The sequence below is a fragment of the Augochlora pura genome, chromosome 1 (genome assembly GCF_028453695.1).
Source record: "Augochlora pura isolate Apur16 chromosome 1, APUR_v2.2.1, whole genome shotgun sequence".
NCBI classification, from domain to species: domain Eukaryota; kingdom Metazoa; phylum Arthropoda; class Insecta; order Hymenoptera; family Halictidae; genus Augochlora; species Augochlora pura.
In genome coordinates this window covers 19966945-19983324 of record NC_135772.1, presented here as the reverse complement: position 1 = coordinate 19983324, position 16380 = coordinate 19966945, and the positions used below count along the sequence as shown (strand labels likewise).

Sequence of the window (16380 nt, the reverse complement as noted above, 5' to 3'; positions counted from 1 at the left end):
TAGAGAAATCGCAAATAAAATAGAGAAAGCGTAAATAAAATAGAAAATAAAAAGGAAAGAAAAAGAGCGAGCCTGTGAAAGCAGAAATCGATACGAGGTAAACACCGAGAGAAAAAGAGAGAAAGAGAGAGAGAGGGAGGGGGTGGCTGTGCGACTAATTCGAAAAAGCTTGGCGACCGAGCGCCGGCCCCCGCGCGTTAAAACTTCGCCGTGTTAACGAGCTGGCCGGGAGGAATCGTCCTCCTCGAGGGTGCGTGGTGCGTGTAGAAACAACCTATGGGAACTGTTTTTAATGGCTCGTAAAACGGGCGTGTCGTAAAATTTCGATGCGCCGCGGAAACCTTTCCGAGCATCGACCGCGCCCCCGCCCCCTCCCACCGTTGTTTCAGCTGTAAACTTTAAAAGGAAACTTGGTACATTTATTAGCGACACCTGTCGATAGCCGCCGCGGCGTTACTTATTTTCAAAGTTTACTACATTGTGCGCCCGCGCGCGGGGGACAATTAAGCTTAATAGCGTCGGGTCCGGTAAGATTCTGCCCCGCGAGGAACAATGCGCCGATATCGAGTCCCCCGCCATTGTCCCCTTCCCTCCTTCCTCCTTCCTCCCCCCCCTTCGCCACGGGATAAGGGACAATCTCGGACCGGCTAATAATTAAAATAGTTTGCCCCTGTAACTTCCGCGACGCGACACGACGACGCTCCTCCAACCCCTCACCCCAGCCGAGTTTTCCAACGAAGTACAACTCGCGCCGTCGCAGCCCTGCGGGACAATTCTTATTAACGGCCCGGTCTTAATCGCATTTTATTCTTATTCGGGGCCCGGCGAACGTAGTCTTCGGTCCGCCGACACCCACGGGAGGGATGCTTCGAATCGTAAATTGAAACGCCCGACCGAAAGTTTTGCCTAACAAGACCTTCTCTCTCTCTCTCTTTCTCTCTCGAATCATGAAACTGTGAAGATAGCTTCTGTAGCACGTGCGCTATTTGTTCTGCCATGTTTTATGTAACTGCGAAACGCGTGTACAGTTGGTTTGCGGTATAGGCTTTTTCTCGCAGTACATTTTGACGTTTTTGAGAGACGGTGAATATATTTCATGGTTTCCGGACGTTGAACAATTTGTTGCGTCAATTTCGGATCTGGGAAAATATGGTAACACGGATGCTGCGTGTACTTGACGATTTTTTACTGTTTTGTGGGTTTTATGGGCGTTGGTTGATACTGTGGGTTGTAGTAGAATAGAATCTAGGAGATTGGTAATTTTGTTGCGACTTTTTAATTTTCGAGGTAGAAGATTTTGTAATAAAAATTCAAGGTGGAGCATTTTTATTAGTCTCCAGTTTATTTATATATAATTTTTGACGAATATAATGACCTGTATAATTTTTAGCCGGTCAACAAGTGTCCACAAAATAAATAAATCGAATTTACAGCTCAATCTATAATTTATAACTTACAATTCAGAATTTCGTAAAATAAATAATCTGTAATTTGAGGGAGTCGTTTATCTAATAAAAATAAGGAAAGTACTTTCACTTTATCTTTACATAAGGGAAACTGAACAGTTTTTTTCCATAGTCTTACAAGCAAAAATAATCAAAGCGAAAATATTAAATGAAAATTACTTACATAATTAATACCATCAAAAAACAGAATTTCTTCTCTAAAAAGGCTCTCCTTAAAAACAGTACACAGAGACTATAAACTCCCTTCAAACAACGTGATCCACGTCTCGCGCGAGATTCGCTCAGCAAATTTCGCCGCGCCAGATTTTAATCCACACTCTAAAGATTAGCGAGGAGAACGAATAATAATAATAATAATAATAATAAGACTCGGACAAATTCTATTTTCGATGAAAAGACGACGTTTTGACGTCGAATAAAATTGACAAGTTTGTCACAGTTCTATTATACAAAGCTCAGCAATTAAGGGATGCTGGGGTTCCGCACCCTTCGCAAGGGTTAGATTTTAATCCACACTCTAAAGATTATTGCGAAAGATAAATAATAGTAATAAGACTTCGATAAATTCTCTTTTCGATGAAATTACAGCGTTTTAATGCGAATTAAAATGCGAATTAAAATGCGAATTAAAATGCGAATTAAAATACGAAATAAAATGCAGTATAAAATTGACAAATTATTGAACCGTCGCGTTTCTTTTTCCACAGCCGAGGCGCAGCTCGGCAAGCAAGGGATCCTCGAGTTCCGCACCCTTCACGTGGGCGGCTACGTGCACGCCGGCGAGGAGATCCCCCATTTCGTCGGGCAAATGCAGCAGATCTGGTTCAACGGCTATCCTTATCTCGAGATAGCGAGGAGCTCCGGAAATCATCCGGCTTCCCATCAAAGTGTCACGCCGATCATCAGGGTCACGGGGAAATTCGGCAAGCGCAACCATCCGGTCCACTATCCGGTGACCTTCAGGTCGAAGCACACGTTCATCGGGCTGCCTGTGCTGAAAGCGTACGTGGAAACGAACATCTACTTCCAGGTAACGTTCTCTTCCACTCCCTAATTTACTATCCTAGCTCGTCCACGGTAATTCGGACATCTTCGAACAGTACCAACCCTTCGCGATCGAAGCCATTTCAGTTGCAAATCTAAAATAATTTTTCCGACCTCGAGCATTCCCTTTTTATATTATAAAATTCATTCTCGGCATAGAAAATCAAATCTCGCGACTCGTAGAACAATTTTGAAATGTCACGAATGAAATGAAATTAAGATTTGAAGAAATTATGAAACGAAACGAAGATAGATCTGGATTGCTTAAAAATTGCGAACCATAAATTCGCGATGGAATCTAGGAGATCCGTAATAAACGAGAACGCGCCCCGCCCAATGATTATTTTCGGTAAATATATCGCGCCCCTCGCGGAATATTATCGAAGGCCGGCCGAAAGAAAAAGTATTAATACCCCCCCGCGGAAGGTGAAATATTATCTTCGTGAATTACGGGGAATCCCGGGAATCCGGTAATAATAAATCGCTCGACAGCGAACGTCGATTCCGTCGATACATCAGCCGCGCGCAGATAAAATCGGGATCATTTGGTATCCGCGTGTGCCCACTTGAACAACGCGCACGGGGGCCGGCTGGGTCGATCGAGTGAACACCGCCGTTTCTGAAAGTTAGTTCAATACCGACAATCGTTATGATAAAAGTTAGACATTGTTCCAAATCGAAGTACAAATAAATGAATAAATAGATAGAAGATCGTGGCAATACTTTTCCTTATTTCCATTAATTTGTTCTGCGATCGATTCGTTCACTTCGCGATCAATTTTTAGAAATAGCAAGCGAGAAACATTATGGCTGCCTTCATAGAAAAATAAGAGGATCTTGAAGTAATCTAATTTTGCATAAAAGTGATCTAAGTTTGTTAGTTATTACTATTTTCTATAAACTGCTGTAACGCCTGTGTCATTCGCGTCATAATTGCTACTATTTTATCAAGCGCTGTAACATAACCTGTAAGAACCCAGGTATTATAAAGTACTTGAACTGCTATTATAATATTGTAGAAGCACTGTAAATATTATTTTAATATTATAAAGTGTTATTATGGTATAAATATTATTATGGTATTATAAAGTACTGTTAATATTATTATGATATTATAGAAGCACTGTGAACGTTATTACAATATTGTAGAAGCGCTATAGATAATATAATCTACCGTGCTCACTGTAACGACGTCTTGCAGTTCAAGACGAAGGAGGCGAACGGCCTGATCCTGTTCAACGCCGGCCGCGAGCGCGACTTCATTGCCGTGGAGCTGATGAACGGTCACATACAATACGTGTTCGATTTGGGTGACGGGCCTGTCAGGGTCAGGGACAACTCAAGGTCGCGGTTGAACGACGGCAAATGGCACGCCGTCAGCATCGGCAGACCGGCGCCGAAGAGGCACACGCTGGCCGTCGACGACCACGTCACCGTTGTCAGTAGCCAGGGCAGCAACGAAAACCTCGACCTCGACGGCATATTGTATATCGGTGAGTAAATCGTCGAGCCTCTATAAATTATTCCGATCTCGTGCTTCGTTGGTCGATCGCGGCGAGCGTCACGTGATCGCCGTGTAAACATCATTGTTTATGGATTCGTTTCGCTGTCATTGAAATCTATAGGGGGGTTGCTAAAAGATTCTAGGAAATTTTTAGTGAGATACAGGATTTATTAAGCAATTGTTTTATTGGTATAAAGAACTTATTATTTAGTATAGAGGAGAAGGTATGGTTGAGCGTTTTAAATCGGTTATGTTATACATTTTTTAGAATTAGTCGCGTTGTCGCGTTGCGGTGACCTTTCGCAAAAGTGTTGACAAACAATGACTGCGTCGCTGAGAAGTAATCAATTCGATTGCGTTTGTTTATTTCATCTCTTAAGAGATGAAGCAGTCTGGGTCAAGAGCAGACTGCAAAATTAAATAATTGCAATTTCAAATATATTTAGAGTGTAGTACTATTTATTAAAAGACATCGAAACGCGCGCGCGAAATCCACCGCAAAAATTTTGCTTCTCGTAAATCTCGGACTCCGGAAAATCGCGAAATAATTGGAGAACGCACAGATTATTCGCCGTCCTCTCGCGGCTTGTTATTTCCATGGAGAAGCGTCTTCCGGCGGAAGTACGACGTAACAATTGTCAAACGACTTGAAGAGGTGAAGGAAAATATCAGGAGCCGTTTTTATAAAAATCATTCGATTCTCCGTGACGCAATCGAATTGTAAAAAAGAAATCGATAAATCAACGACCGTAATTTTCTACAATTTCTTGCGTTTCGTGTCGCAATATTTTTCGCAGAATATAGATAAACGTGGAGTTTTACAATTTCGAGGAGTCGAGGAAATTATGAATGGTGTATCCTGTCGCGAAACTGTCTCGCTGAGGTAGATCTTGTCTCCGAGGATGTTACGTCGAATATTATGTCACTTCGAGCGAAGAGTAGTTTTCCTAGTGGTAGCTAGTACATAAAATCGTATTCCGTGTCTGGTCGTCTGGAACACAAGAAAAGAATGGCGCGTTAAGGACCAGACATAAATGGCTTGCATTTTTCATTTATTGAATTCAAAATTTTATTATCAGATTTTTCAAATAGAACTGTTAATTTAAAATTCATTACCAATTATTTCCAATTAACTGCTTTGATGCTAAGAATATAATTTTTATTCTTAAATTAAATAAAATTAAATGAAATCAAATCGCATTAAATCAAATTGAATGAAAGAAAATTGCATTGAATCAAATCAAATTAAATAAAATCGCATTAAATCAAATTAAATAAAATTGCATTGAATCAAATTAAATTAAATTGCATTAAATCAAATTCTTAAATTGAATTCTAAAAATTCTTAAATTGAATCCCTTCATTACAATTTTAATAAGAAGAATCGAAAATAAACAAACGGCCGATGTTTTTATCGAAAGCTCGGCCATCGAATAATCTCCCACCGATTATAATGAATTCAATCGATCGAAACTTCCTCGAACCTTGACCCACACGATCGTTCCAATCAAATAAACCTAATCTCGCACGATCAGCAATCACGTCGACCAATCAAAACCGACAAATATAACGTCGACACCTTCGAATCCGTAACATCGCTAGACCGAGGATCCTTAAACAAACTTGAATTTTCATCAGCCGTTCGGCCTATAAAATTCTTCCAATTGATTCGCGACTTTCTCGTCCTTTTTAACATATTTGTTAACTCGTGTTTTCATTCCCAAACTAATAATAGCCGGTGACATAACATAGATTCGGCGCAAAATTTCCGATCAATAATTTGTTAACTCAATCACTTTATTATCGAAGTATTCAGAAAATACGTCGCTCATCGGCAAATAAAATAATATTTTCCACTACGTTACAGCAGTCACTATACATTGCTATATTTTCTGACTCTCCTCCTCAATCACCAGGGATCCTTTGAAAATTGTTAGAACGCCAAAATAATTAAAATTCCAAATTATCGGAATCCAAAGTCATCGACTTCCAAGACGTTTGTTATTAACATTTCCAAAAAGTAGAAAATTTCCAAAAGTAAAATTTCCAAAATGATTAGAGTTCCAAATGCATGGAACCCAAAGTGGTCGACTTACAAAACATCCCTGCACTGTCCATTCTGGTCCCTCCTCTGGTTCGGTAGGCATTTGGACCGCGGCGGGTCGATGACAGTCTTCGGCTGAAGCCGATTCCTGTTGCCGGTATTCTCCGTTTGCGGATAATAGAACAGCCAGTCGAAGAAGTTCGGTGACGCGGACCTCGCAGGTCGGGACAAAGACATGGCGGCGAGACAGCCGACGAACAGGACCAAGAGGACGCCGGTCTGCCTCGCGAATTTCGCCGAATTGCCCATCTGTGCGGTCGTTGTTACAGAGACACCGATTCACGGTGGAACAGTTTCCGGCTGTGTGTCTTGCCCGTCGAAGCGGATCGCGTCGCTCGCTGGCGAATTATTTCTTCGGCACCGAATTATTTCGACGGCCACACCGTCGACTTTCGTCTCGGACACCGAACGCGACGACGAACAACCCCTCGGAAAATCGAGCGCAGTTTCGCGTGCCGCGTTTTCTATGTTATCCGTATGCTCGATTCAATAAGCCGACGAGAAAGCCGCTCGTCCCGCTCGCGCTCGCCACAACGTTCGCTCGTTAACGAGATCGCGTTTATAAAGCAGTTTTTCCGTCAACCTCGCCGTCTTTTTCCTCCTCCTACCCCGACCGACGCCGTTTCCGCGCGGTTCCGTCATTTGAATTTAACGACGACGATGATTCAAACACAATGCGATTGATAAACCGGCATTTTTGCGGTGCTAAACCGATAACGACGGCTGATAAGAGCCGTCGGCCGTTCACGGGCTTCAATGGTTTGCACGAGTTTAGGTTTTCTTTCGAACGGAATTAAGCGGTTTATCCTTATGGTAGCTGCAGTTGCAGCCGCTCGGTTGCCGGCCGAGATAAACCTCGCGTCGTTTATCTAATACTTTTGAAATATAGTAGCGTAGAGGGTATGATTGTATTTTCAATTTCTAGGTTTTTATTTTTAATTTTTTATTTTCAATTTTTAGGTTTCTATTTTCAATTTTTAGGTTTTTATTTTCAATAATTGCGACGAGAATACGATGCTATCTAATAGCGTGGGCGTCACGCGACTGGGGGATACTGTAATAAAAAACCGTACAATAGACACGTATTGACACAATGCTAATTAAAAGAATTATTGCCGGCGCTGATAAGGAGACTGTTACGAAACACGACGAACGCGGCTCGATGAAAAATCTCGGACTTTTAATTTACCACGTCAACTATGTTAATTCAATTTTGGAGTTTTTTTTTAAAAAAATAGCCATATAAAACGATATTCTTTGCCTTGATTATAATATTCAATATTAGATTAATTACATATTAAAACCAATGTTAGATTAATTACATATTAAATCCAATGTTAGATCAATTACATATTAAATCAAATATTAGATTTATTACATATCAGATTCAATATCACATTTAATATACTAAATTACATTTATACATGAAATATTAATATCAATAGATATAAAATATTAGTATCAATGTACATACATGTCTACAACCTATATATTAAAAATACTACAAAATACATTTTATTTCCCTCTAAACACAGCACCGCAAATAATATATAAACTGAAAGGAACTCTTAACTAATACTTAACCAAACATATCGATTTTCTATTTTCCATCACCGTCAATCCATAAACCAACAATCATATCATCCCATTAAATTCCCCCTCGAAAAAATCGTCGGAATCATAGAACTTGCCGCGAGTCAACGAGATTATACGCGCCGACGATTGAAACGGCGCGCAAACCGTGATCGCTTCCGGTTAATAAAAAAGCACCGCGATTCTAGAAAAATTGACAGCGCGGCGATAACGCGGCAACACGACGGCGTGTCGTTGCAGTCGCGCGCTAGAAAGATCATTGGGCCAATCGGCGTCGATGAAAGAAACTCTGACCTTGGTTCGGTGCCGAACGGCAGCGTCGCGAAAAATATTGCACGATCGGACACGCGGCATGCGGTGATGCGAATGCGTTGAGCTAGAGAAAAATGTGTAAATGTACAATTGTGTTGTTGAATTCCCAGCTAACGTTCGCCTAATTTAACATGATATTTCAGGCGGTGTGGACAAGCTACAGTACAGTCAGCTGCCGAAGCAGATCCTGAGCACCCACGGTTTCGAGGGTTGCCTGGCGTCGTTGGATCTCAGCGGCGAGAGTACGAACCTGATCGTGGACGCGGTGGTGCCGAGCTCTCTGGTCGAATCCGGCTGCAATATGTACGCGAATCTGCATCCGGGGAAAAAATGCACTCACGACCTGTGCGCGAACCACGGCACCTGCGTGCAACAATGGAACAGTTACACCTGCGACTGCGATATGACCAGTTTCACCGGGCCGACGTGCAACGACGGTAAACGGATACAGTAGAAACGAAAGAGAGATAGAGATACGTACCGTGCGCTGCTGGACGGAGAGAGAACCTCTTTTTACGACGCACTCCGACGATTATTATAATTGACGACGTATCGAAGCTGCGGTTTGAGAATTTTCTTTTAATGATTATTGGCAATTATTTATGGATAACGTCACGTATAAAATTACAATTTTGGTGGGCAATGTTGATGTTTGTGGATAGTGTTGATTTTGTGGATAATGTCAATATCTATAGAAAATGTCAGTATCTATAAGTAATGTCAATATCTGTGGAAAATGTCAGTATCTATAGGCAATGTCAATATTTATAGAATATCAGTATTTATGGGCAATGTCAATGTTCATTGATAATTTCAATTTTAATTCATATATATATATTGGCAATACGACAGTATTTATTGATAATCTCAATATCTGTAGATAATGTCAGTATTTGTAAATAATGTCAATTTTTATAGATAACATCTATCTTTGTAATAGTAGCCATATTATAGATAATGTCAATCTCTGTAAATAAGACCAACCTTCTTATCTAATGTCAATTTTTGTAAACAATATCAATTTTCATTAATACTGATAATATTTATAGATAGTGTCAACGTGTGTAGATAATGCCAATGTTTCTAGTATATGTATAGATAGATAGTATATGTATAGATAACCTAAAAACCAACTATGTTAAAAAACTCGAAATGTTAATTGGTATATATTATCGAAAGATAAACAAAGCAGTATATAATTTAAAATCTGCAGAATAAAAGTTAAAATATCCTGAAAACCTAATGATTTTTCGACGTTTATGTGATCAATATTTTATTACAAAAAATTTCAAGCCACTTCAACTAACATATAAACAAAAACTGTATCATTCCAAAAACGAAGGTGACCTTAAAATCTCCGAAAATTCTCCAACCGCAAAAAAAGATTACCAAAACATTATAAATCCGCCTGAACCGTACAACGTTTGTAAACAAAGTTTTTCGATACCTCGACGAACAACATAGATAGTTAGATGACCGGGCCCCTTTGCCAGAGGTTGAAGTGACAATGTCAACGAATCAGAGACCGCGAACAGGTTCTCTCTGTGCCGTTTCGCCGCGGTTGTCTTTTCAGCGACGCACGGTAGACACACGGCCGAGCAGGGTTTACACGAGCCGCCCTAGTATTTATTCAAGAGTCCGTTGCGTTTCGCGAGGGAAACGCGTGTGGACAGTCGGATTCACGATGGACGGAAGAAAACAGCGTGCCGACACACGTTTATTTTACTAACAACGCGAACTGCGACGACTGTTGACGCGATAATTCTTGCTCGGACGGTGACTAGGGACAGGCTTAAAAAATTGATCTACCCCCGGCCTGTGTTTGCTCGGAAAGTTCTCCGAACAAGAGAATTCTGCAGTTTGTACAGTTACTCGAGGGTGTTCGAAGATCGGCGATAACTGTGCAAGGCGGTCGAGAATGTTCGCGCGGTTTTAATCGATAGAGATAAAACGATACGCAAAGTGGATCAAACGTCGCCTGATTTAGAACGGTATCATGCGAAAGCGACGACTTTATTGGCCTTTTCTGGTGTAAAATATTGTTCCTGGTTCTGACCAGTTATTGCTTTTCCTTTGCAAAAGATTTATTAATGCTATTACATAATCTTGACAAAATTGATTCAGTACATGATTGGTCAATTAAATGAAGCAGTTTTGTCTAATTTATATTTATATAAATGGTAAAAATATTCTTTATGACTGGGTAGTAATATAATAGTTTATAAAAATTTTTTGCAACAGTTGCAAAACGCTTGAGTCAATCAGAAAGTTCTTCGTTTCTTTAAAACCTCTATTAAATCGACAAAAATATATTAATAGTAATCTTTTTATCGCTTGATTTTGCAACTAGTTATTTTTGTCAAAAATCTTCAGTCTTCTAATAATTAACTCTGCGAAGAAAATATAAGATGGCAAAATGGCTGAAATAATTACTGTATTCAAATAGATTTTGTAAAGCACCGCAATTATCAGTATTTAAATATGAAAGGTGAAATGTCCTCGAAATGAACGCTCAGTTGACGATCGCAATTTAATATTATTTTGCAAAGGACCATGGCTTGTAGCAATAATTGGGATGTTTAATGTGTTGCAGAGGCGATAGCGTATGAATTCGGCGCTGGAAAAGGACTTATCACGTACACGTTCCCTCCGGACCGGAAACCAGAAATGAAGAGGGACACGGTGGCCTTCGGCTTCGTTACCAGCGTAAACGATGCTATGCTGCTGCGAATCGAGTCTGCCGCCAGCCACGATTTCCTCGAAATCGAAATTGTTAGTAACTTATCAAACGAAAAATTATATAATCCATATCGACTAAAGAATCAGTCGTCGTAGCGTTCTATAAGCAATGCTAATTTTCCTATACATTATTATTGTATAAATATAGTATGCACTATAATGTACTATAGTATATACTGTATATACCATAATATACTATAATATACTGTAGTATATATACTGTACATACTATACTGTATACTATAATATATATTATAAATATACAATATAAATGTATAGATTAATGTATAAACTTAAGTATTGTATGTTTATTTTAATTAGTATAAAATAATTATAAGGATGATGATGAACGAAAGATTGAATAATTCTTAGAAATCTAATACTATAGAATATATACTATTTATATATAATATAGGATATTAAAAACATCTATCTACGTTTTTTAATTTAATACATAGTCTTCCAGGTACATACATTGCCACGTTTCTACAAAATTTACGTATTTCTTATTTTTACTAAGTTAGAGAATGTTAGAACTTGTTAGAAATATACATACATAACCTAAGATTATTATTGCGGCCAAGCAACAATTTTTAAGTTCCTAGAAACTTAATGTAATTAAGCAGTTGTAGTTCATAAGTTGTAAACGTAATTTTGTTTTAATTGAATCGTTTAGGTTAAATATGGAAAGTGAGATTCATAAATTGGAAGAAAAATATAGTTATTTTTTTCTCGATATACGTATATATATATTAAAATATTGTGATAAAATTGACATTTTATTAAAAATTAAATTTATTGCTCTTTACTATTCTCCATTGCAATCTATATTGCATAAAGCAATTATATTAAGTTATTATATAAGGTTTTTATGCTATTTATGTTATTGTACTAGCTACAATACATTGCAAAGAACAATAGAGATTTTGAAGGAGGAGATACGATCATTCGAGCCTCGCGGCACGTTTGTATAGTCGACGATTGTCAACAATTACAAAAACGAGCCAGAGACTCTGACAATTGTATCTTCTATTTACAAATTATCCATTTTTATTTACAAGGGCAATTTTATTGCTGAAGGGCAATTAAAGGGCAATATAAATAACAGACTAATAGATTTATAAACTAATAGATTCACAGCTCTATGTAATCTTAAAAAATAGTCGTTCGAAGTATACACTTTTTTGAGATATATTCAATTTTAATTAACATAATCACTTCACTGAATAAAAGACGAGAAATCCTAAACTAAAATCTACCATACATACGAAACTGAAAATTGAATTTCAAGCATTCTGTTTTATTTCGCATTAACAATATACCGACGACTACAAAATAACCGAATACGCTTTCCATACTAATATAATTAACAAATAAAATTACTATTTTCCAAGAGATGATATTTGACACTTAGCAAAGAATTTATCTTGGGTATTTAGCTTCATCTATTAAACTTTATCAGCACAAAATCCAAACAATAACTGTACTGCAGATAAAAAGAGAAAATCAAATCACTATGAATTCATTTATCACAAAGAACTGCTTAATAAATCCACTGTCATAATTCTATGATATACAAACAATGACTGCTTTACAAATAGCCAAACAATTATCGTAAAATGAAAAAATATTTCAATCTTTCGATTATGTTCTCCGAAAACGAGACGCCCGCGACTGTAAACACGTCGAAACATATTTTTTCAGGTGAAGGGCAACGTGGTCGTCGTTTACAACATGGGCACCAACAACCATCTGATCGACGAGGTCGGCGTGAAGGTCAACGACAACCAATACCACGTAGTCAGGTTCACAAGGACAGGGCCGAACGGCACGTTGCAAATCGACGATTACAATCTGCTAACGAATCATCCGTCCGGTGAGTGATTTTTCTCTATATTTTTACCGATCTCGAAATTGTCCTTATAAAATGCAGCAGACATCGGCGTTCGAACATTACTGTTTAATTAAACTATGTACGAGGTTATATAAATTATAGAATAGATAAATTACAGAATATAAAAACTACAGAATATATAGATTCCAGAATATATGAATAACAAAATATATAAATTAGATATTATTATTTCTATAAATATAGAAATTACAAAATATATAAATTACAAGACGAAATTTACGTTAAAAATGAAGTCTGCGTTAAAATATCAATTGAACGACGTTAAACCGAATAGTTTAGGAACTTCTATTTGTTACAACGTTCCCGTCGGTAGTTAAACGTAAAAATGCACGGAAATCACTCTGTATGCACCTTCTACCTGCGATGCACTATACTTCGAGCGGTGGAATACTAAATTCGACGAAGAAGAGGCCAAGTAGAGAGATCCCAAGGCAAGTGTCGAGAGCTCGATGCGGACTGACTTGCCGTAGGCTCTCGGTCCCTTTTATAAGCTCGGCTCGCATGGCGGTTCCCAGAACCGTGAGAAATGGGACCCCGTTGGCTCTGGGTGAACGGTCCCACGTGTATTCCCAAGTCTTTTCATAGACTCATCGATTCGCCTGCATTCTCGTTTAGGCGCTCGTCGTTTCCCGTGGGAAATTGATTGCCAGCTTCGAGGGCGATTCGAAATTACCATTTATCGTGAGAATAATCGAAACAGTAATAATCTCGATTATTATTTTTATTAAGACGTTAACAATTGGAGAAACTCTTGTACAATTTTTTTAAAATGATTTACTTGGTTTTTTGGCAATGATTTCGGCCGTTTAGGTTTTCTATCGATTTTTAAGTATTTCTATAAATAATAAATAATATAAATACGTAAATAGCGATATGTAAAGCTACACTGTTCGTTAAATATCGCATCAAGGAATTACCTCGGTATTTTATTACCAGTACTTTGTCGTTAAATTCCTTTTGCGTTGGGATGTCGTCGCTGAAAAATTTCGACGAATGATAGCTGCGCCCTTGAAGGCGGGGTCAAAGACACTTTTGGGAGTTACCTCTATGATTTTCTGGCGCCCTGGTTCCCGAGGACACGATAATTAGCTTTCACTTTCTACCTCGGACAAATCTCTGGGGATTATCGGCTCCATCTTCCTCGTCCTAACGCTATAATAGCTCTCCGTTTCCAAGCGGACAAAAGCCCCGGCCCGTTAATACCCTTCCCCTTTGAGTTATTAACGCGTTAAGTGTAAGGAGACACTCGTAATCGGCTTGTTTAACAATGCAAGGGTAAAAGATTAATAACGATCGCTTTTTTAATCGATTATTACTATTATTATTATTATTGTTATGCACCGTGGATTTTAATAAAGATTAATTTTCTTAATAGATTTTCATCAAAGTTGGATTTTACATTTGATAAGAAAAATTACTTATCAACTATTATTACTAACAACTATGGTAATTTTTGTTAATTTAAGTTACCAATCGCGAATTATTGACCAATTATTCTATTCGAATAAAATCCGCAACTGCCAAGAGTAGGCGCAACCAAATTTAATAAGAATTTAAAAAAAAAATTAGACGAGTAGGTTAGAATTTTCTGGGTAGAAGAAAAAGTTGTTTTCTCGAAAGTCCCTCCAGAAATCGAATTTCTGAAGTGTCCTGGTCCCCTGGCCCGGGCAGGCATGTTAATTGGCACCCGGGACTTTTCCCGGGCCATACCTGACAAATAAATCATTGTCACCGGATTTCAACGGTTTCGACTATACTTTCTAGCTTCTCCTAGCTGCCTAATCTGCTCGACGTCGTTAACGAAGGTTCTTTTATTGTTGTGCGCGCGCACTGCGTCACGGAGACGTTCCCGAGCACACTTTTCCCACGACAGTGAACGCTCCGAAGCGAAATCGACTCCTCAATAATAAACGCTGCCATTGACAATTTATATCATTTATCTAAATTATAAATAACGTATTTAAATTTACCATTTAAATTACTTATCTATTTACTGTAGTTTGTTCTTTCCTCCTATTGCATTAACTAACATTTATGACCAATTGATTACGAATAAATAAAATCTTGCAACGAGTAAATCTTGAAATAATTTGGAACTGTGTAAAATATATATATAGTAGCTTTGTTTAAAAAGGTCGTGAGGGGTTTAAAATATTTTTAAGTATTCCGAAAAGTAGCAAATTAACTATACATGGTGGTAGTGGTAGAATATTTTCTATAACAAGTTTTACCTTTTTAACCTAATTATAAGCCACCCTAAATTGCTGAAATTTCAGGACAGCTTTTAATTACATCTTAGCAAAATAAAATCGACAAGAAAACCACATGACCAATTCGAAAAATTCCTTCACTTCCTCTTCGGTATTCTACGTCCCTGGTATTTAAGGGACCGCTAATTGGCTTTCACTTTTTTCTGAATGTTTTCTAAGGCCGCGCCCAATTTCTCGACGTTCTGTTCCTCTGGTATTCGAACCGTTTGAAGTCCGCTTTTTTAACCACTTCTCGCGATCATCAATTAACAAATAACTGGCTCGTCCGGTCAATTAAACGGAATCCGACTGCGCCGAAAGGTGTAATTAATCCGGCTGAACATTATCATAGTCGATCATTGACTTGGAAATTTGTTTATCGCGGGCAGGAAATATATCGGAAGCTCCTCGAGTATTCTGGACCCCTTCGACGAGCCTACTCAAGTGTCATCAAAACTTGTCGTGGGATCTTGGTAGTTAGAAAGAGTTTAGAAGCGTCATAGAATCCTAATACCTTGTCCTTCCGCCGGCCCTTTCACTTTCCCGTGAAAAAGAAAACCCTGTTTCTCCGTTTCCCTAGCGAAATAATTTTTTAATTGTTCGTAGAAAATTAGGGAGATTGATGGGAAATATTCCGGAGACTCGTTATTAGTTATTACATTGTTTATGGGTATTTTATAATTTTTGAAAGTCTTGCAATCGAGGATCAAAGTTGCTTATTAAATTGTTTAGTAATTCTAACTATGTCACGAAGCCTGTAATTTACGTTTCAAAATTTTTTAATAAATTGTTGAGCATTACTATTTACGTTAATTACTAAAAAAAAAAATTGCGCACAGTATAACCAATAAAATGGCTCCCAAGTTTGTTCTTCCAACTAGCTTCGCACAGCTAAAACATTTAATTTTACACGGCTAAAAGATTTACAGTCTCACACTCGAATTAATTATTTAATCTATTCGAAACAGAGCTCGTCACTCTGTTACCACTATACAGTAAATACTTCACACTCTTCGACAATAGAAAATTGGAGGCCCCGAGGGTGCACCATTTTCTTCTCCCTTTCTTTTCTAGGCTTCATTAAGATTCGACAAATTAATTGTGCTTCATTAAGATTCGACAAATTAATTGCTCCGTCGTCTGCCGGAGGCTCAATAGACACAGAGAGAGAGAGAGTCCACCTCCAGCGGTTTACTGCGGTCCCAATAGCGAAGTTAAGACATAATTGGTGTGGCCATTAAACGGTCACTTCCCTCGGAATTACCCCGTCGATCCTTCCTTAACGTTCCATTGGTCCCCATTCAGTCGGGGACAATTAAGTTTGCCGAGGGGTCCGCGTGAACGAGAGCCTCGCTCGAATGGAGAAAGATCGAGGCGCCGACGACCATGGCCGGTCTACAATTTGCGTGGTCTTCAGTCGTTTGCTGACGGAATGCTATAGTTTATTACCTCGC

The 16380-nt window shown here is 38.5% G+C and overlaps 1 protein-coding gene and 1 long non-coding RNA gene across 2 annotated transcripts in view; one reads left to right on the top strand and one right to left on the bottom strand.

Moving 5' to 3' along the window:
- Window positions 1-16380, top strand: part of Nrx-1 (neurexin 1) — a 371741-nt gene that overhangs the window by 301847 nt on the left and 53514 nt on the right. The window contains 5 exon segments of the mRNA XM_078182335.1: window positions 2174-2496; window positions 3712-4003; window positions 8167-8460; window positions 10617-10795; window positions 12467-12638. Coding sequence (XP_078038461.1) covers window positions 2174-2496; window positions 3712-4003; window positions 8167-8460; window positions 10617-10795; window positions 12467-12638 — 1260 coding nt within the window.
- LOC144471274 (uncharacterized) lies at window positions 4159-6710 on the bottom strand. Its single transcript, XR_013494239.1, has 2 exons — window positions 6111-6710; window positions 4159-5005 (listed from the first exon to the last, which is right to left on the bottom strand). It is a non-coding gene; the product is annotated as an uncharacterized LOC144471274 (long non-coding RNA).